At 50.8% G+C, this 20,631-nt stretch overlaps 7 protein-coding genes across 7 annotated transcripts; 4 read left to right on the top strand and 3 right to left on the bottom strand.

The window, feature by feature from the left end:
• Nucleotides 1-361: 361 nt before the first annotated feature.
• FPRO_07742 (putative dCMP deaminase) lies at nt 362-1,669 on the top strand (the record flags this gene model as incomplete). Its single annotated transcript, XM_031234168.1, has 3 exons — nt 362-383; nt 437-1,530; nt 1,625-1,669. 3 exons carry the CDS (start codon nt 362-364, stop codon nt 1,667-1,669), a joined length of 1,161 nt encoding a protein of 386 aa, XP_031083932.1.
• Nucleotides 1,670-4,068: 2,399 nt separating this feature from the next.
• FPRO_07743 (uncharacterized protein) lies at nt 4,069-6,005 on the bottom strand (the record flags this gene model as incomplete). The annotated part of the gene is given in 5 exon segments (XM_031234167.1): nt 4,069-4,317; nt 4,323-4,390; nt 4,588-4,681; nt 4,841-4,975; nt 5,658-6,005. Coding segments are annotated over 5 exon segments (894 nt in total).
• Nucleotides 6,006-6,739: 734 nt separating this feature from the next.
• FPRO_07744 (uncharacterized protein) lies at nt 6,740-10,235 on the top strand (the record flags this gene model as incomplete). Its single annotated transcript, XM_031234166.1, has 3 exons — nt 6,740-8,621; nt 8,856-9,475; nt 9,525-10,235. The coding sequence occupies 3 exons, from the start codon at nt 6,740-6,742 to the stop codon at nt 10,233-10,235; spliced, it is 3,213 nt and encodes a 1,070-aa protein (XP_031083930.1).
• Nucleotides 10,236-11,378: 1,143 nt separating this feature from the next.
• Nucleotides 11,379-12,855, top strand: FPRO_07745 (uncharacterized protein; the record flags this gene model as incomplete). Its single annotated transcript, XM_031234165.1, has 2 exons — nt 11,379-11,633; nt 11,686-12,855. 2 exons carry the CDS (start codon nt 11,379-11,381, stop codon nt 12,853-12,855), a joined length of 1,425 nt encoding a protein of 474 aa, XP_031083929.1.
• Nucleotides 12,856-13,139: 284 nt separating this feature from the next.
• On the bottom strand, nt 13,140-14,974 carry FPRO_07746 (uncharacterized protein; the record flags this gene model as incomplete). The annotated part of the gene is made up of 3 exons (XM_031234164.1): nt 13,140-13,223; nt 13,290-14,309; nt 14,372-14,974. The coding sequence occupies 3 exons, from the start codon at nt 14,972-14,974 to the stop codon at nt 13,140-13,142; spliced, it is 1,707 nt and encodes a 568-aa protein (XP_031083928.1).
• Nucleotides 14,975-16,972: 1,998 nt separating this feature from the next.
• On the top strand, nt 16,973-18,008 carry FPRO_07747 (putative NADH-ubiquinone oxidoreductase 24 kDa subunit, mitochondrial precursor; the record flags this gene model as incomplete). Its single annotated transcript, XM_031234163.1, has 3 exons — nt 16,973-17,095; nt 17,214-17,504; nt 17,640-18,008. The coding sequence occupies 3 exons, from the start codon at nt 16,973-16,975 to the stop codon at nt 18,006-18,008; spliced, it is 783 nt and encodes a 260-aa protein (XP_031083927.1).
• Nucleotides 18,009-18,295: 287 nt separating this feature from the next.
• On the bottom strand, nt 18,296-20,020 carry FPRO_07748 (uncharacterized protein; the record flags this gene model as incomplete). The annotated part of the gene is made up of 1 exon (XM_031234162.1): nt 18,296-20,020. One exon carries the CDS (start codon nt 20,018-20,020, stop codon nt 18,296-18,298), a length of 1,725 nt encoding a protein of 574 aa, XP_031083926.1.
• Nucleotides 20,021-20,631: the final 611 nt, after the last annotated feature.

Here is a 20,631-nt window from a genome sequence, read left to right as displayed (position 1 = left end):
CTGTTGGAATGTACGCTTTGATCAAAACTCACAGCATCTATATATAGGAAATGTCTAACTAGATCGAGATGTCCGTGATAACTCGTAAGATGGAGAAACATACTTGTCAACTTGTCGGCCGCTTTCAAAGTTGAGTTTGCGACACTTCTCAACGGGTTCCGTAGACATTCTAGAACAACAACGGTCACAGCTGCGAACAGTGCACCCCCACACTCTGCGACGCGCTTAGAATAGTCGCCGTACGCGTTAAATGACCATACGGAAAATCTCAACGTGAGGCACGATACATCATCCAAAGCCTGATGCTGACTTTACCTTACCTCTACAGACTCCAGAACAAAAACCAGCATTGATCCACAGCATGCTCATCGGCATCTGCGGCAGTAAGAACATATCGCAAACTTCCCAAGTCAAGTCACAAACTCACATAGATCAGGTATTTGCTCCGGCAAAAGGACGGTGGCCCAATATCTCGTTGAGCATCATGGATTCAAACTCCTCCATCTACAGCCACAATCCCAGCCAAGACCGTCCAATACCTCGCTTGGAGCCGAATCCCCTTCATCCGAGGAACACGATGCAGAGTCTCCATCACAGTCTACTGACTCGACAGCTTTCAAAGGCGCTCTGACCCCAATAGCGCTCACCACCAAGAATGCCTACCAGTCTTCTTCTGAAAACACGCTGACTCTCCGGGATGGTCCGCAACACGTGTTTTCCACAGCCGAGGAACTTCTTGACTTTGTGACGAAACGCTGGCGCAGCCGCTTTGTCACTACTGACATTCCCACGGAGGCAGTTCTAGATGTCTTTCTTCGTCGACCTTTCTTCCTATTGCTCTCCGTCGATGCGCCATTGACGGTCCGCTGGCGACGGTTCCAGGACCGCGCGAGGCAGAGGCATGCGGGAGAGCCTGACATGAGTCTAGAAGACTTTGTCAGAGAGAGCGATATCCACCTATACGACGCAGAGAAAGGCCTCTCGCCCCTTATCTCGCGCGCTGTTGTGAGACTTCTCAACACATCATCCTCCCTAGCGCACCTCTATGCTACCCTTGGCAAGTTGGACATCCCAAATCCTGATCGCCTTCGCCCTTGCTGGGACACTTACTTTATGGAATTGGCATCCCTTGCTGCACAACGCTCCAACTGTATGAAGCGTAGAGTAGGATGTGTGCTTGTTGGCAAAGAACGCAGGGTCATTAGCACCGGTTATAATGGGACTCCAAGGGGACTACAGAATTGCACTGAGGGAGGCTGTCCAAGGTGCAATGATGGCAACAGCTCCGGAGTGGGCTTGTCGACTTGCCTGTGTATCCACGCCGAAGAGAACGCGCTTTTGGAAGCGGGACGAGAAAGAATACGCGAGGGCTCTGTCCTATACTGCGACACGTGTCCCTGCCTCACATGCAGTATCAAAATCTGCCAGGTGGGCATTAGCGAGGTTGTCTACGCTCACACATACAGCATGGACAACGATACAGCCCGGGTGTTTAGGGAGGCCGGCGTGAAGCTGAGACAGTTCATACCAGTGAGTACATGAATCCTCCCTTCGAGTCCAGATCTGGACGAAATTCTGCCATTCACTAGTGCTTTTTGAGAGTTTGATACTGACTCAGATCTAGCCGCCTAATGGCCTGATTCATCTCGAGAAGATGGAGCTTTATTAGGTTTTCGGTATCTCGGCCGTCTCACTATAATCCCTTGCTATGCCTTTGTGGGGAATCTTGAGAGACACACTGGATTTTGCCTAGGATGTGGCTTTTTGAAGCAGAACACGATACTGGAATTGCTTCACCAAGATTTGATGCCAGAAGACTACATGCTCAGGATCACCCACACCAGTTGGCATGCAAAATTCGCTCATCTCGATCCTCCCTAGCGAGGAGGTGCATATGAGACTTTGGTCAAAGGCTGGAGTTGACATGCAAAGTTACTGTACCCCTCGCTGAGTCCCTTGCGAATGTGTTGTCCAATTGTCCAATCAAATAGTATATGCAACGCTCTCTCATGCAGTATCCGCCCTGCCCCGAGTCCACTTGAAGCATTGCATCGCTGCACCGAAACCTCACAGGCAGAAGCAGGCAAGCAGACGGCCCGTCGAGGTGCGTTTTGCATTGCCAGCGTGGCCCGTTATTGAGGCCAGCAGGTTACCAAGCCCCAATGACGCCGAACTCTAGAACACTACAGGGTAGTCATAGCCCACTTGGCCGCAGTTATGGGAACATGAGAATGAAGCCACTTTGCGTCATGGCGTTTGTCTGTGTCTTCCGTTTCGGATAACGGTGCGCTTGGGTTCAAGTTGGTTCTGTTCTCGACGGTCTCTTATGCAAGACCAACATTTTAACGCACATGAATAAATTCGTCTCTGCATCCTTTATCTGAGCGCTTGATTTCGACTACAAACTAACTAAAGTCGGTCCAAGTTCTCGAATTTGTCGGCTGTAACAAACTCTTGCTTTGTTTCATCACGCCTGAACACATCGTGCATTTGCATCGCAACAACAGGACAACGATTGCCACCTGCAGGAAATAGTTTGCGAATAGGGGCTCAGGAGCATGTCAAAGTTAGCGAAGCTGCGCTGAAAGTTGTAGACCGCTGCCGCCAGAGGCCACTTACACGGCCCTTATAATATGAACTGCATAGGGGTTCATTTCACAGAGCCGCAGACTTGTGCGGTGTGCTTCAACGGCTTGCTAGCTGCAGCGATGTCCCATAAAATATGCAACCAAGTCAGGCGGTCAACAAAGTTGGCACTGATATGTTGTGCACAGCCAGTTGCATCCCCTGCCTAGTGTAGAATATGCGAGCGCGGGGGATGCACGTGAGTGAATTGAGTTGAGCTGATCTGTACGGAGTAGGATGTGAACAATAAAGGACCTTCCATTATGTTAGTGCAAGTGACGATGATGCTCCGCGTAAGTCGATATGTGAGTTGATCTAAAACCTCCGATCAAGAAGCACGGAGCAGCAACGGTAGAGGCAATGCCGATTGATGGCCTTGATTGGCAGCTGATCAGATGGACGACATGCTAGGGGCTTCAAATTTCAAAAGTACGATGCGTAGCTTTTCGATTTGATGCGCTTTGTGGTCCCTCTGGCCTAGGCCCCAGGCTTATGAGCAGGGCTTTTGTGCCTCTTCTCGTCCACACGCAGGCCCAACAACTGACGAGCGCACACAATTGAATTGTTAGCGCAGTGCCCTCTCGCATATAGCGGGGGCCACCCCGGACTCACTCATAAGAAGCGAGATGACATGGGCTGGTTGGCATAAAGAGCACAATTAAAGCTCAAATTACCACCGTCAGCTAGTGGGGGAGTGCACAAGAGGATAGGGGAAGCAATCGTTTGTTTGTTTTGATCAGAACGGGAAGATTTCCTGCGCGTCATGAGAGGGGCCGGCCTATCGGGATGTAGGTCAGGACATGGTTGACACTGATGCTGATGTTAGCCTCGAGGTACCTGTGCCCGATGCGATGAGCTGGCTTGGCCTGGTATGGCCATGTCATGACTGTTACCGATTCTGCTGGTGGAGGCAGAGAGGGCCTGAACCAGAGGGCCACTGAGCGGCTGTAAGAAGGAGAGAAGACTCATCCATTGGAAGTGGCTGGTACGAGAAACTCGCTGGATAATGAAAACTAAGCTGTACTGTACCCATTGACTAGCCAGGGCTGACGTTGTCTCTGTTTTACAGCGCGTACAACACACCTCACTCACTTGTTCGAGGTAGCCCAGTCCTGTACGAGGCAAGTGATGGGACCCGGGATAAAGCATGCCCACGAGCAAGTGACGGCGACGATCATGACGCTGAATGGTCTGAAGGGGACGGGAGCCAGCGAACGGGTGGGCTCTAGACACGGCCCCAACCCCCCGTCCCAATCGTATCTTGCTTTGGACTCGCTGCAACCTGCGAGTGCCAGTGCAAGTGCCCGAGCTGCGACCTCCGATCTGTCTTGGGACAGTTACTCCAGCGTCTAAGTAGATGCTGTCCTACAACGACTGCGACCTCGAGACTGACCAGCAGAAGCGCTCGTCTTTTTTTTTTTTTTGCTCCATCGAGAACAGACCTCATGCCATTCCACCAGAATTCCATGCCATGTTAGAGGCGATCTTCAGTCCAACGGGCGCCATCCCATGCCAACTGCCAGTGCCATGGGATCCTCCCTGGCTGGAAAGAACAGAGAAGTTCCTGGGCCAGAGGGGAGGTCTCAGGGGTGAGGTGGCTTGCGATGGCTTGAGAGGACGGGAATACCCCTGAGCACTGGCGCTGAGAGGCGCCCAGTGGGGTATCGACGAACCAGGGCTTTGGATGTTCGACTTACATACATGTCAGTCTCTTGAATAAGATATCCACATGAACTTTGGTGTTGTTGATAGATGCCATTTCGACCTGGAAGATGTGAGCAAGAAAAAGTCAGAAACTCCTACAAGTGGGTAATTCCTAGGTACTGTATTGGTATCCGTATGCCTCTTTCTTTCTCTCGGACGGAGAAGAGGTGCTGGTCAGTCTGAAGTTAGAGGTCGGCTTCAGGAACCACTCCAGACTCTCTACTCCATACCCGTGGATATATCGTGGCCATCACTTACAAGAGTCCCAGCGCAACAAGCATCGAGGCTCAATAAGTTCACAGAAACATTCAGTCACAGACAAACGTGATTCCCTGAAGATCAACGATCGTCGCTATTCAACAAGTCGGTTGTCCTACCTACGGGTGACGAGGAGGAAGCATCAAGACATGGAGAGAGAATCTTCGGATATGACGAAGCCACGCAGCCACGAAGGAATGTGATTGTTCCGATGAACGTGCCATGATCGATGAGACAGAGAGATCAGTGCTACTCTGCCTGTAGAGTCAGAATCAATAGCTAGCTCAGAGGCTTGAGATGGAACATGGACGGGCCATGAGCGGGTTGAGTTACGGGGACCAGCTCCCGGCGCCACCCTTGAAGGAAGCCACTTGCTAACAGGGCCAGCCTGGAGGGTGTGTTAGTGAGTTGATGTGTGTATGTTGTTGCACCCCTGGCTTTTGCTTGGAGAAACGCGTCTTTTCGTGTTACACTATCCCCCTTTAGGTAAACGTGTAAACAAATGCGTCACTTTGTCGCGCGCCTCTACCCCAGCTTGTTGTTGTCCAGCCTCTTTGATATGACGAAGAGATTTTTGTATGGTAGAAGACGAGTACGGAATTTGCCTCCCTGATGCAAAGTACGCGCCTTGATCCCCTGTTATGATAATGACTGCTCTAGTGATTCTCCCGTTCCTCATCAATTGATATATTGAATATTGGTTGAAGACGGTAGGCTTGTAGACAACTGAAAACCCCCCACTAACTCAGCCTGAGCCTACCATTTTTACAGCACGGGGCGTGCACCAAATCGTTAGCCTACAGAGCCAACACGCGCCATCCCTGGGCTCCCACGCTCCCTATCCTCATCCGTCTATGGCGGGACCTCTCTTCCAACCACTCCAGGCTGTCTTGTCCATCCTCTTTTTGCGCGCCCTCCCTTCCACTCTCATCCCATCCTGTCCTATCTCTCACTAGTATTTTGTCACACCCTCTGGGTCTTTTTTTACTTGCAAGTCAACTCTGGTCTGCACCAACTTTCCAACACAGACACCAAGAAAGCCCAGACGAGTGCATACCAGCCTGACTTACCACTACCAGTCGTTGTCCTTTCGACCTGATATTCTGAGTCACCAGACCCCAGTTTGAGTATCCACGTTCTGCCCTGAGGAAGGGTTCTTGGGTTTCAACGCAGCCACACGAGGGGTATTGTACACGAGGGGGCAGGATAGTATTATTGCTCTGAACTCTACTGCTTGTGGATTCAAACAAACCACAATAACAAAAGACTCGACGAGCAAGAGCAAAGTAAAAGGAGAGACGAGACCGGACGACAACTGCAGGGACAATTTGCTTTTCATTAGCCTCTTCTTTACACACAAACACAACTTGGTTAGTTTGTGTCAGGATCAGTAGCCCATGCCCGTTCACGAGCGCCATGGTCCAACTGCCACACCCAAACTAACTGCCTAGTTCACCTACCTAACCCAACTCTCTCGTCTTCCCGTTCGTCTCTTCAACCCGCCCACTCCCAACTCCAACCCGGACGTCCATCTTGCCCGTACGAAACACGACACCACCACCTGCAGCACGACTACTCCTACAACTGCTTAGCAGTTCCAACTTCCACCAACTTCCCTCCTCTACTCAACCTCACTTTTTTATAATTTTTTTTTATACGTGTCGACAATCACTCGTATTGACTCAATCAACGCGAACTCACGTCGACCCACTCTTATCTAAGGTATCTATCTGGCTGCCTTGTCGACGACATCACCGTTCGGGCACTTAAAAGGAAGCCTACACTCAACGCTCTTCTGCCTTCTGCCTCCCTCACTTTAGCGTCTGATTTACTCTCAGTTGTCGAGTCATGATATGACCTTCGACATCCGAGTGAGACTGGCATAGCTTTTTGCGATTTGTTGGGTATCGCGTCGAGCTGCTTCTCACATCTTCGACTTGGCCATTTCACGCAACACCGTTAAAGGCTTGCACATTCGGCTCACCAACGTCCGCAACCTATACTTCACCTACTGCATTCTTCATCGGTCACTGTATCTCGCACTAGCAGCAAATATCGACAAGGCCTAGTTATTCAACTGTTTATACCCATCAGCCTTACTGCGTCATCTGCTCGCGCATCACGGCAGCGCGCAGCACTTCGCAACCTCACAATGTCCTACTCGAACAGCAGCGGTGGCACACTCGCCCTACCATCACCAACCCACGCACACCACATCGACGTCACATCGGCAGTTCGCACTCTCCGACGCTCTATTTCACGATCACCTTCCAAGTTCTTGACGCGTTCCAACTCCCAAAACTCGCTGAGCCCCGAAAGCCCCCACCAAACCTCACCTCAATCACCTTGTCGTCGATTTGGCGCAACACCGCAAAACCAACAACTTCTACCGTCCCACACCCGCTCAGCACCTCCTCATATCAACGGCGGCCCGCATTCAACCGCCTTTACACCTTTCCGCCCCAGCGTTAGGCTCTCGTTGCGTTCCGCCAAGGCCGGTAAGACATCGCCCTCACGACCGTTGACACGAGCACGCGCATCTCCCAAGAGCCCTCTTAAGAGGGCGCTCAACATGGCTCCCGATAGCGGCAACTCACTACCTGCGGTACCTTTGGCTTCAGTTATTGATGCATCAGGGCAAGAGAATAACGCCCTTGGAGCTACAAGCCCCATCTCTGTCAGTCCCGTCAAGCGACGCAGCCTCACTCTCGACGTCGCTGGATCTTCGCCGACCTCATTTCTCAAGTCTCTTGATTCCAACAATGATGGTCAGATGATCCCAAACAACGGGTCATTAAAGCGCAGCGACGCAACCATGAATCTGGACCAACCGAGTCAGGGAAGCCCAGTGGCTAAGCGACGGAGCTTGCATGGAATATCGGGGCTGGTCCAGAACGAGGACCAAAATATCTTTGGTGCCAACACGACATCTTCACAGAGCTTCTACATACATGAAGACTCATCTACCGAGTATGAGATTGCGGGTACTAGCGGATCACCATTCCGCGATCCCGTCCCCTCACCAACACCTGCGACGACGAATGTTCCTAAGAGGTCATCGTCCCTACGTAAGTCAACTCTACAACAAAGATATGGGGAGCGAGGATCTTGGGGAAGACGATCTGGTGAACGACAGCTGGCTCAGATGAGCTCCGAATATTCTCCTGTCCGAAGTCGACCTCGCCTTTCTCTGGACCAATTTGTTCCTCCTCCTGTGCCTCAAGAGAGTCCCTTTGTTTCTACAACGCCGACCTCGAAACCACCACCCACTACTTTCTTTGGCGACAAGGCCCACCAACCACATCCTCTATCGAAGACACTGACGACGTCGTCTTCAGGAAACAGCTTAACCGAGGAAGCACCTATTTATGCTCCTGTGGCCCGGATGCCAGATCGACCCAGACCTCACCTTTTCTCACGATCCCTCCCTCTCAATGCGACACGACCCAATCGCCCAAATGACATGTCCAAGGCCATGGCGACGCCCAGCAACTCGCAGCTGTGGGTGGGCGCTTTCAACTCTACTGGACTTATTTCCAAGGTCAACCGAAATCCCGAAGAGGATGCCGACAAGAAGATGGCTCCTCCTGATACACCATGCAAGAAGCACTCTAACCCCTTCGCTACTTTCCCTCCACCGGCTGGGAGTGCCATGAAGAAGAGGGGTAACAACCGGAATTCTTTTGGCGGTCTCCCTTCCACCCCATTTGGTAACAGCACAGCCAGTTTTGGTAGGCCAGGAAAGGGCATGTCAATATTCCAGCGTGGCAGTGCTTCTAGGAGTGCACGTCGCGGTAGTGTCCTTAGCCTGGATGGTGACGAACACAAGCTCTTTGGTGAAACGATTGACTTTTCGACACCCATGGAAGGCGATGCTCCCCCTACTCCAACCAAGAACAGTTTAACTCCCAGCCTTAGCAAGGTCAGCGAGTACTCATTCGAGAGTCCCCATGATAACCATAGCCCAACTGCCAACCGAACATTGCACTCTACTACTCCGGTTCTCGGCACCTCTATCCCTCGAGAAGCAACTTGTAAGTCGGAAGTCCCAACAACGGACGGACCAGCTGGAACAGTCGACGATTCAAGTCGGCCTACCGATGCTGGACGTCTGTATTCCCCATCTTCGCATCTGCCTCTATCTTCGTTTGGCCGTTCCAGGGCTCGACGAGGATTACACTCTCCTTCTCCACTAAGCACAGTTTCTTTGAGTCATACCCTCAGTTCTCCTCATGAGACATTTACTAAATCGAAACTCTGTGAATCAGCCAGCCCCCTTGATGGACGACGAACACCGCAAACGCCGCGTGAGAGTTTGCTGCCTCTCGACACCAGCCGATTGTCTATTTCTCAGATTGGCGATGCCTTCTCTGATAGCATGCCACCTCCCGTTACCCCAACAGCAGGACGGGACTTGCGATCATCTACCAGCCTCCTTGTTACTCCCGTGAACGCCCGTACTAGTAACATTGACATTGACGCAAGCCTATCCTCCCGATTCGACAAAGTGGAGCAGATTGGAAAGGGTGAATTCTCTGTTGTCTATCGTGTCACTCAGGCGGACCATCAAATGACATTTGGCAACCTCAGTACAACCCCGACAACAAGCCCCACCAAGGGCAGAGTCTATGCTGTAAAGAAGAGCAAGCATGCGTTCCAGGGACCGAAGGATCGGGATACAAAGGTCCGAGAGGCCGAGATTTTGAGGACTCTCAGCTACTCTGAACATGTGGTCCAGTACTTCGATCATTGGGACTACAATAACCATCTCTATATTCAAACAGAGTACTGCGAAGAGGGTACCCTCGACAAGTTCCTGGGTACTGTTGGACGAGGTGGACGACTAGACGACTTTCGCATCTTCAAGATCCTCCAGGACATGTGCTTGGTAAGTTGTAAACCACTGTGCCTCTCTATACGTACTCACATTTCTATAGGGCCTGAAGGATATCCATGACTCAGGTTTCATGCATCTGGATCTCAAGCCGGCCAATATCCTTGTTACGTTCGAAGGTGTTCTCAAGATTGGTGATTTCGGTCTGGCCCAATCCTGTTCGTCTGCCGAAGGCGTGGACGTCGAGGGCGATCGTGAGTACATGGCCCCGGAGATGCTCAAGGGTAAATCCTGCCAGTCCGCCGACGTCTTCTCTCTGGGCCTCATTATCCTTGAGACAGCCGCCAACGTTGTCCTACCTGACAATGGACCTACGTGGATCGCCCTCCGCTCTGGAGATCTTTCTGAAGTGCCAAGTCTTACCTGGAATCCCTCTATTGAGGTCCAGCGAGATGCCACTGGTAACCCTACCGAGATAATGCATAGCGATGATTTCACAAGTGGCAAGACGCACGACCCAAGCAACTTGTTTGGCCCATCCAAGCGATCGGAACTACTGCAGCCTCCCGAGTTTATGGTTAATGCCACCCACAACAGTTCTCTCGATTTGATTGTACGATGGATGACAGCTCAAGAGCCCAGTGAGCGACCAACGGTACATCAGGTTTTGGAACTTGAGGGCCTGCAGTGGGTTGGCCATCACCGCGCCGCACCAGCAACTGTTTATGAAGGAAACTGGGGACCCGACGAGGAGTTGATCCCTATTTCCATTGCAGAGGGCGGTGACAGTGACACAGAGATGACTGATGTCTAGAGGGAATTACCTGGTTGCATTTCACTCTGGATAGCACTGAAGGTCTACTGAAAAGGAGCTTTTTGCGATTTTTTATGGGGAGAAACACGCTGAACTGATGTTGGAGACCCTGGCTCGAACTAGGAACATAGCACTCACGACCAGGAGGAATTATGTGCTCTGACGACATCTACATTATTTGCTACTACGACACGACACGAATACCACGAGGAATGGAAGCCATTAACGGGAAATTTATTCCCATGGCGTTTTGTTGAGTTCTTTATTCAACCTTCGATTCGGAGGCTGTCGCTACTAGGCATGCCACGACTGTTCCCCGGACCGACCTTTATTTCCTTTGTCAACTTTTCTTTGTACACCACAGGGAGCGAGAGCACGATTTGAAGAATGTGCCCCTCTCAGGAAGATGGCTTGAATATTTTGCGTCTCAACAGCGAGACTGCGTGTACCAAATACCCCGGAAAGCATTAGACATGCTGTGGTTACAGCGCATATTGGGTGGGAGTAATAATCAAAAGTTCCGGCAAACCTCTGCAGGATTCAGCAGAGAGGGGCAACAGCACAGGACACAGCATATGGAGGAGCCAAAAAGAGACGGCTGTCTTTGAGAAATGATTGTATCGAGTCATTGGAAGTGCAGGATTTGCTACATGAGACGCTGGAATATTGTAAATTATAGTAATGGCTCTTTGAGCAAGCATACGAGCAAGCATGGTGGAAGGATACTTTAGAGGCCCACTGCCAAAGCAGGGCAGAATGGGATGGATTGAAAGGTCACTGGATGGGGGAGCTTGATCTGATAGCTGCTGATGATTCTGACGACGAAATGGCATGAACATGATAAGATCAATTCATAATCAACACTTGGCTTTGGCTGTGTATGCGTGATATCCGGAAGCCTATGATACTGCAGCCCTTTATCATATCAGTCTATCTATAGCTCCTATGCACGACGTAATACATCTAATGTTATGCCAACGCCCTCCGATAACTGCCGTTCAAGGCGGGGGTTTACTAAGACGGATTCAAATTCGATATATATCCCACCAGACTTTGAACTTACATCTCCGCAACTTATCTCAAACTTATACCTGGTCTCACATCAGCACCCACGTATACACTAAAAAACACCTCAGCTAAACAATGACAATCCCCACGCTACTACCAGGACAGGCTGAATTGCCTAGCACTGAGAGCACAAAATCGTACTGGCATCACAAACCCTCTGAGAGGCTCCTCGGGCATCGCACCACAGCTGAGCTCCCTTCCACAGCTGATGTTGTGGTCGTAGGCAGTGGTATCACGGGGGCATTTGCCGCGAGAGAGCTTGTTAAGGGGGGCTGTAAGAATGTGGTGCTTCTCGAGGCAAGAGAGGCGTGTTGGGGGGCCACAGGAAGAGTGAGTTAAGTCTACTGAGATTCTTTTGTACGGGCTTTCTGATTGTCATTAGAATGGTGGTCATTGCCAGCCCCTTATTTACGCCTCCAAAGCTCCAGTTGCTCAATTTGAACTGGATACTTTTAACTTCTTAAAGGACCTTGTATCGGAGCACAGTATCTCTTGTGACTGGGAGACAGTCGGAGGTGTGCACCGTGTTCCTTCACAAGAAATCCTCGACATTGTGACCCAGCATCTAGACCGTCTTAAGAAAACCAACCCTGAGCTTGCGGACGACATCAAGGTCATAACCGATCAGGAGCAACTGAAGAAGCTGCGAGTTTCAGGGGCATCTGCTGCCATATACCAGCCCAACGCTGCTAAGCTATGGCCGTATAAGCTTGTTAGCTGGGTTCTCGAGAGTCTCCTTGAAGCGAACGACTCAAGCGTCTTCAATCTCCAAACAAAGACGCCCGTGGAGCACATTCAGCGGATTGGGGGCTCATGGGTTCTCCACACCCCTCGTGGCCAGATAGCAGCCAGGAAAGCCATCCTAGCAACAAACGCTTATACCTCACACCTTATTCCAAAGCTATCTGGGTACATAGTTCCCGTGCGAGGTCAAGTTGCTGCTCTCACCCCTTCAGAAGGCAGCTCACCACTGGAGCATAGCCACGTGTGGTGGACACCAGATGGAGGAGACGACTATCTCGTCCAGAGACCTTCGGGTGAACTTATCACTGGCGGTGAGAGACTAGGCTCATCCGATGGCCAAGTTGGACTATCGCGGGACGATTCGATCGACCCAATCATAGCTCAGCGATTGCGTGCCTCACTTCATGAGGCCGTCAGGCTAAGGGCACCAGAAGAATCCGAGGACACTACTCTTCAAGCTACTCATGAGTGGACTGGCATCATGGGCTATTCGAAAGATGGCTATCCGTGGGTTGGTCAACTACCCGCTTCTCTGGGCGGTGAAGATGGTGGCCTCTGGCTTAGTGTTGCTTATACGGGGCATGGTATGCCAGTGGCAGCGAGATGTGGAATAGCGGTTGCCCAGGAGATATTGGGGATCGCCGATGGCGTGAAGCTGCCAGCCCAATATCGAATTGATGGAGGGCGAGTTGATAGGGCTCGAGATATGAAGATACCCTCAACACTCTTGGACGAAGTCATGATGATGATTGGTGATGGAAACTCAAACATGTCTCATGGCAAGGACCACGATGAGGCCTGTGTGTAACAATCAATGGAAACAAAGTTATGCTTTTGGAAAGCCATGAGAGATGCTGCTGTTGCTTGTTGGGACAGCCTCCCTTACACTAAGAATTTTATGCAAACATATTGATACAAGTAAACTGTGCCCAGTCTGGTCCTAGCAAGAAGAATTCTTTTTCTCGCCAACGTGATATACCTTCTTTATCGACTTGCCCGTACTTCACAGACCATCGCGTACACAAAGAAGTCTATGATTTGCGAAGTGATGCAATATATTGATTAGCTTGCGCGCCCGTCGCCGCCGCTGACCTACAGCTTGGCGCGCACCTCAAGGCCGTTGCTAACTTCGCGTTTGGCTCGCTCACGAAGAGCCTTGCGCAAGATCTTGCCCGACTTGGAGTGACAATATGTAAGCCTCAAACTTGCAGCGCCTCTTACTGAGAAGGATGATAGACTTACAGGAACTTTGGGGATAGCGTCGACGAAGACCACTCCCCCCTTAAGTTGTTTGTATTTGACAACACGACTAGCCAGCCAGTCCGCGATGTCTTGTTCAGATGTGTCTTTTGCGTTTGTTGATTTGACGACATAGGCTCGTGGGAGCTCTTCACCGTTGACTATGACCCCAATAACTGCAGCGTCTGCAACATCTTCTCGTTCAAGTAGGAGAGACTCGAGTTCAGCTGGAGCAACTTGCATGCCTTTAACCTTGATCAACTCCTTGACACGATCCACGATATGAAAGAGAGACCCCTTTTCGTATTCCTCCACATATGCAACGTCCCCGGTACGGAGCCACCGAGTGCCCTCAGCGTCAGTAACAAATGCGCCTTGGGTTGCACTTGGGTTTCTCCAGTAGCCACGCATCACCGTAGGACCCGTGATCCAGAGTTCTCCTGGGGTATTTGCAGTCTTAATTTCCTCTCCAGTTTCGATATGGATCAACCTGGCCTTGGAATCTGGGGTCAGCTCACCAGCCGCAGAGCTGGGAGCTTTGTTAGGGTCCCACGACAACGCGGTGCAGGTTGCTTCAGTCATCCCCCAACCTTGTCGTACTACTGACTCGCCCCCAGGTATCATCCCGGCTATCTCGCGTTGTGTATCCTTCGCTAATGGGGCAGCACCGGATGCAATCATGTCGATGCTACTCAGGTCGGCACGGCGTGCAAGTGGGTGTTTCGACATAAGGACAAGAATAGGGGGAACGGCCAGAAGCTTCGTGATGCGGAAATTCTGAATATGTGCGAGCATCTTAGGAAAATCAAAAGAAGGCATGATATATACGGGAACGCGCTCGCAAGGGAAGCTGGTGATGAAGTAGCCTTGACTAAAGGCGTGATACATGGGGAGGAAACACAAGGCAGCAGCACATTGACGGTGGGCTTCGTAGTCGGGATGGAGTTTATGGAAAAGAGTCACACCGCAGCTATTCGCAACATGATTGTAATGTGAGATCTCGACGCCTTTCGGTATTCCAGTCTAATGTTATTAGCTTCGCAGCAGTTGGCTAGGACCAAGAAAAAGTTGAAAGAATGACTTACAGTGCCTGAGCTGTAGTTGAGAGAGCAGACAGAGTCATTAGAATCATTTGGCTCAGTCCACTCGAATCTCTCGCCCTCTGGCCTGGATGCAATGAGTTCTGTCCAGTGTCGACTGCCTTCTCTAGGTTGTGTCTCAACAAGTGAGTCTGGCCATGTCGAATCCAACAAAAAGACTTGCGAAGCTTTCATACCAACCTGTGAGGCAGCAGCTAATGCCACTTCCATACCACTCTCCGCGGCAACGACGAAGGACGCCTCGCTATCTTGAAGTTGATGGGCCAACTCTCGAGTGACATATCCTGGGTTAGCTCCTGTGAATATGCCCCCAGCCATCCAAATGCCCATCACAATAGTCGGGAAGAATAAGCTGTTACTGGCGAAGAGGAGAACACGATCACCTGGCTTAAGACCATTGTTGATAAGACCGACGGCGATACGCTTCGCAAACAATCGAGCTTGGTTGTAGGTGAAATAACGTTGCTCAGGGTTATCGGCATCGATGAAAGCCTTCTGATCCGGTAATGGCCCCGAAGCCGAGCCAAATATCCATTGTTGAATCGAGCAATTAGGAACCGACACCGAAAATCGCGATTCGATTGGCATGGTGCGATGTTGTCGACAAGTCGAGATATCAATGTTTTAAGAGGATGGAGTTCAGTATAAGGTATGTAACAATTCAGATGGAGTATGAGGTTCTCTTTGTGTGTAAGATGGAAAGAGGTCCAGCTCAGAAGAGTAATTAGGTAGCAGTTGCCTACCAAAGACTAGAAGCATCAAGCCAAGCCAAGCTGAACACCAGGAAGGAGGTGCGCCATCTACCTACCTCCTTCTGTAGTTCATTTAAGATCTGGCGCTTCCAAAGTGGCTCTAGAACTAAGATATTAGCTGAAAGATCCTAGCTCTTAAGTTAGTTAGAAACAAGGGTCTTTCGCTCTGAGATCAAGCCCGACGATAGAGTTGAGCCAGGGGTTATCAACTCACGGAGAGGGATGGCACCGAAACAAATGAACGACAGGTTCAATAATTACAAGCGTGGCTGAATTATTGATGCGAACAGACTTAATATTATATACATACATGAACCGCTTGTACATGCTGTAGTTCCTCAGCCTTTTTTCAGAGAGTGATGAGGACGCTTAACTAAAATTAGCTACACTCATTACTGGATTCCAGCCATCACAACGCCGGCTCCTTTCTCTGTCCCCGCCATCTGAAACCTACGACGACAACAATCGATATCCTCTCAATGGCCAGCAAATTATTTACTGGGTTTATGCGCCCAGCCCGGTGAGTTGCCAACTAGAGGACCAGTTGTCATCGGTAGTCTCGTGTTATAAGCCGCCAGAACCACAGCATTAAGGTGGTGATACCTCAGCACCCAATCCACTGTTGGTGTCTCATCGCAAGAAGTAAGCCTCTAGCCGAATTACACAATTGTGCTTCCCCAAACATCAAGTGGCAGGCTCTGTACCAATGCGAGGTGGCAAAGTTACCTTGACTCGGGTTTGTCTTGCGGTTAAAGAAGGTTCAACAACAAAACCCTTTTAAGCTTATATTGCCCTGACCATGTACGGAGTACCGTCTCGTTTGTCATCTGCACGTGAGGAATCGAGCGTAAAGCCACTCTTGCGCATACAATCGAGTATGCTGCAACTCTTCGGTTGTCCCACCTGAAATACCATGTATGAAGACAAATTTGGCAGTGGATGGCTTGAGTTTCGGTTGTTTGACGAGCATCAAAGAGATCGGGGTTGGATCCTACTTGTGTGCCATGATAGAACGAATCCAATTGGATCTGATTTCGAGTTCAAGGCTCCAAAACGAATGCTGATCGTCGTTTAACAACACTAAACTCACAGCAGGTTGGGCCATAGGCCATTGAAATTGAATTGAATCGTGATTCACAACATGCTCTGTGGTTAGATACACATACCAAGAGGGATGTATGGAGATTGCGCACAACAGAGAAGCATGTGGTACGACCAAATTCACGAAACTTGATTTCATAACGAATTGTCTGTAAGTGTTTAAAACATAGTTTATCTGTTGGCGGGATAAGTTCAGGCAGCGAAAGGCTGCAGAGCTTCTGTTAACACAGGTCTATCAAACCCAATGCCATTTGGTCTTTGCGCGAAAGCGGTTCTATATGGGTGTATTCGATCGAGTCACGAGTAAAGGATTAGATTATTGTTTGTTCACGTCGGTGACTGGTTCGAGTTCTTGTGTGGCTCTATCAACAATGGCGGTTTATAAGAATCTTCATCATCGTAAGTTAACCATAAAAACATTGATGATTGAGCTGTTCTGAATTCAAGGTGAGGCAGCTCGAGATAGGCGACGTAATGGAAGAGGTCCCTCCACTTACACCTCATAGAGGACGGTACGTACCTCTCCATCGGCCCACACCGGCACGGCTAAACCTTGGGCCAGACACACCAATCATCGACGTTGATTTTGCAAGCAGCTCCAACTCGAATTGTAATGCTCGCTACGACGGCGACATTTTGACAAGATCCGGACCCGACGACCTCAGAAGCCCTCCCGCCTTCGCGACAACACCCGCTCGGCTCGCTCAGGAAAAGCACCACCAAACTGTTCACGATGGCGAGCAAGCTCACTCCCCTCATCCGCTCCGCCATCCGGCCGGTGTGCCGGGCTGCCCGCCCTCAGTCTCGCGCCGCCTTCTCTCTCACAGCAAGCCGACGAAGCGACACTCTCATGGTGGTAAGTAGGCCAATTGGCGCAGTCAATTGCGACCCTGGGCCATAGATCATGGTAGATCTATCGGTGCGCAATTTCTAGCGATGAGAACCAACTTGTCTGACCTCTGGCCGTATGACAGCATCGAAATACCGAGGACAACAACCCCGACATCCCCTTCAAGTTCAACGAGAAGAACCAGACCGTCATTGCCGAGATCCTCAAGCGATACCCTCCCCAGTACAAGAAGGCTGCTGTCATGCCTTTGCTTGACCTCGGCCAACGCCAGCACGGCTTTACCAGCATCAGCGTCATGAATGAGGTCGCCCGTCTTCTTGAGATGCCTCCCATGCGAGTGTACGAGGTTGCCTCTTTCTACACCATGTACAACAGAACTCCCGTGGGCAAATATTTTGTTCAAATCTGCACTACCGTATGTTGTTTTCCCGTATGAAGCACGCCTTTGTCGACTGCAATTGCTTCACGCTAGTCTGGCAATGACATTTAGACGTCATTGAAGATTACTGAATACTCTAAAAGCACAACCCACTAACAACGGCACCAATAGACACCTTGCCAACTTGGAGGCTGTGGATCTGATGTTATCGTCAAGGCTATTAAGGAGGAGCTCGGAATTGAGCAGGGCCAGACCACTGCCGACGGTCTCTTCACCATTCTCGAGGTCGAGTGCCTCGGTGCCTGCGTGAACGCCCCCATGATTCAGATCAACGACGACTACTACGAGGATCTCACCCCCGCCTCCGTGAAGGACCTCCTCAAGTCTCTTCGGGCCCGGGCCACTGCTTCCGACCCCTCTACTGTCAGCGTCCCCAAGCCTGGTCCTCTGAGCAGCCGAGACACATGTGAGAACAGTGCTGGTCAAACAAGCCTTAACGCGGAGCCCTGGGGAACCGAGACCACAAGGGCGGACCTGTAGAATTATAACATTATTATCTCTCCTTTTTAGTTCAATAGCAAGAAATGCAAAAAGTGTCCGGCGGGAGGAGGCTTCAACTGTACATAACATCATGTCAAATGCTTTCCCAGGTATAGAACGCGTGGATACTCGTCAATCGCAATATGATATGCTGTGTGAAGTATTGTGTCTGCATAGGGCTGTTTCTTTGTTCCATTCGTTCATTTGATACAATCGCCAAAAACATGTTACGCCAAAGGAACACTACATCCATACCAACTACCTATTCAGCTTCCCATCGTTTTCACCTAGGAGTTGCCCACACGCAAGATCCAACCGTCCCCAAGACGCTGATTGTCCTCACCTAGACCTCCCCATATCAGAATACCGCTCTCCTCAAGTTCACCCATCGGGGCGCTCGCAAGCCAGCCTCTCGCCACAGGCATCTCATCACTGTTATCATCGTCGTATGGCTCAAGATCAAGCTTTGTCCACTTTCCCTCACCAGTCTTGCGGCCTACAGCTTGCCACATGGCAGCGGTGACGCTGGCGGCTGTCATGCCCAGAGGCGGAACTTGGAAGGCCCAGACATCGTTCAAGAACTTACCTGCACCTTCGTGGCCGTCTGAGCTTGGGTCACGCTCACCCATGGTCAGAACAAGATACTCGTATCCAGCCCCTGAAGTGATTGCCTCTAAAGATGCGACACTTCGGGGTTCAGGCCAGATCTGAGCTGGTTCGGCGTGGATTTCAGTTGACTCGGTATTTGGATCACTCTCGAGAATAGTTTGCCAACCACCACGGGCGCGAACAGCAACTTCACCCTTGGTGCCTCTATCGTCAAAGGTCTCAACCTCGAGGTGGAGGAAGTCGAGTTGCCCTCCGAGCTCGCTTTGTCCATCAAAGCCCCCGAAGCGGAAGAGGCGGGTTTTGCTCACGCAGATGGCACTGCCGCCTCGAGCAGGGCCTGGAGCAGCTGGAAGCTCAGTCCAAGTACGGTCATGGACGTTGAAGGCCCAAATATCATTGGTGCGCTCGCCACTGGCGAGGCATCCAGCATGAATGAAGAAGGTACCGTAGCCATCCGACTCTTCATCCACAGCATCTTCAGCAACATTACCAACTACAGGCGCTTGAGGAATGCCCGTCTTAGAGGTGTCTCCGAGTGCCCACTGTCCCCAAGTCTCAGGTTCCTTCGGCCGCTTAGGAGCAAAGTCCCGGGGCCGGTCGATCGATGTGGCTGTGTGATAGCTTCGCGGGGCAGGCTGGGGCACAATTGCACCACCTGGAACGACAGGGGCAGGGTCAAGGTATGTCCATGTGTTGGAGCGAGTGTCAAAGACCCAAACACGGCCACCTTCGTTCAGAGGCCGCATGTCGGGACCTCCGCGACCGCCAAAGAGAAAGATACGGGACCCGATGACAGCCGTAGCATGGCCGACTCGTGAAGCTGGGACATCGCCCAATTCTGGGTTTTCTGGACCAGCAGGCTGCTTACCTTTGGACTTGCTCTCGACCTCTTCATCTGAAGATTCGTCTTCTTCTTCTTCGCCGTCTTCTTCATCATCATCCTCCGCAAGAGAAACTTCGTCGAGCTTTTTCTCAATCTCCTCTTCGTCTGGCTTCTCGTCGGATTTGACTGGCTCCGGAGCCTTTGGCTGAACGGATTGCTGAACCTCAGCCTTCTTCGGCTGGGCGTCTGGTTTGACCGGTGATGCCTTGATCTTGAAGTAGTCGGCCCCAGCCGAGGACCAGGGCAAAGTTACGACATGCATATCATTATCGACGGGCTTTCGGGGCTCGATCTCTCCGCCAAAGAGGTAAGCGGTTCCGTGGACAATATTGAGAGAATGGGAAGAGCGGGGAACGTCAGGGGCATCAATGCGCTCCCATGTTCCTTTCATAGAACTCTTCTTCTGGTGAGTTGCTGAGGGAGCGGATGGAACGGAAGGCATAGGCATAGAGGGGAGGTTTTGCTGGACATTGTGGAGGAGGTCGGTGGTACGACGCTTGAGTAGAGAGAAAGATTCCATGATGATGGATAAGGGCCTGAGGGCCGATAGGTGTGAGCAATATTGGTATTTCGCTGAGGTTATAGGTTTATGTGCACATCAACTGAATGAATGAGATGATGCAGGAGGAGAAAATGAAACACGCAAACCCAGTCAGCGGCGGGGGGAGCTTACAGTACGAAGTGAGATGATGCTGGCGATACCTAATGACGGGGATGACGTAGGCGCATTTACGCCCATCTACAAGGGGTCTCTATGGATAATTATAGATCTTGGGGATCATAATGAGGCACTTATTATCGGCACAAAACTTACAACAAGCTCGACTCTTTAATTCCTTCATGCCAATCCAGTAGCTGGGCTCTTTTTGTCGACGCATGTGATGCAGGCCATGCTTTGCATTGGATCTGACGGGGTGAGCTTACAGCGGCCAAGACGGACGTTGAAGGGACCTGCTGGGTACAGTACCTAATAAGGGACCTACCTTAGTACCTAGTTAACGCAGTTCACCTATAGGCTATAGCTTAGTAGCCTGCTACCTTTAGGTAGTCTAGTGGCGGAAAGCTGAAGAGCTCGGGCTCAGCCAAGATGTAGTGTAAAAACTGTTCTCAGTGGCTATTCTCTTCTCCTCT

Source organism: Fusarium proliferatum, assembly GCF_900067095.1.
Source record: "Fusarium proliferatum ET1 genome assembly, contig: FPRO_scaffold007, whole genome shotgun sequence".
Taxonomy (NCBI): domain Eukaryota; kingdom Fungi; phylum Ascomycota; class Sordariomycetes; order Hypocreales; family Nectriaceae; genus Fusarium; species Fusarium proliferatum.
Note: the sequence above shows the minus strand (reverse complement) of the source record. Positions and strands in the feature narration are given on the sequence as shown.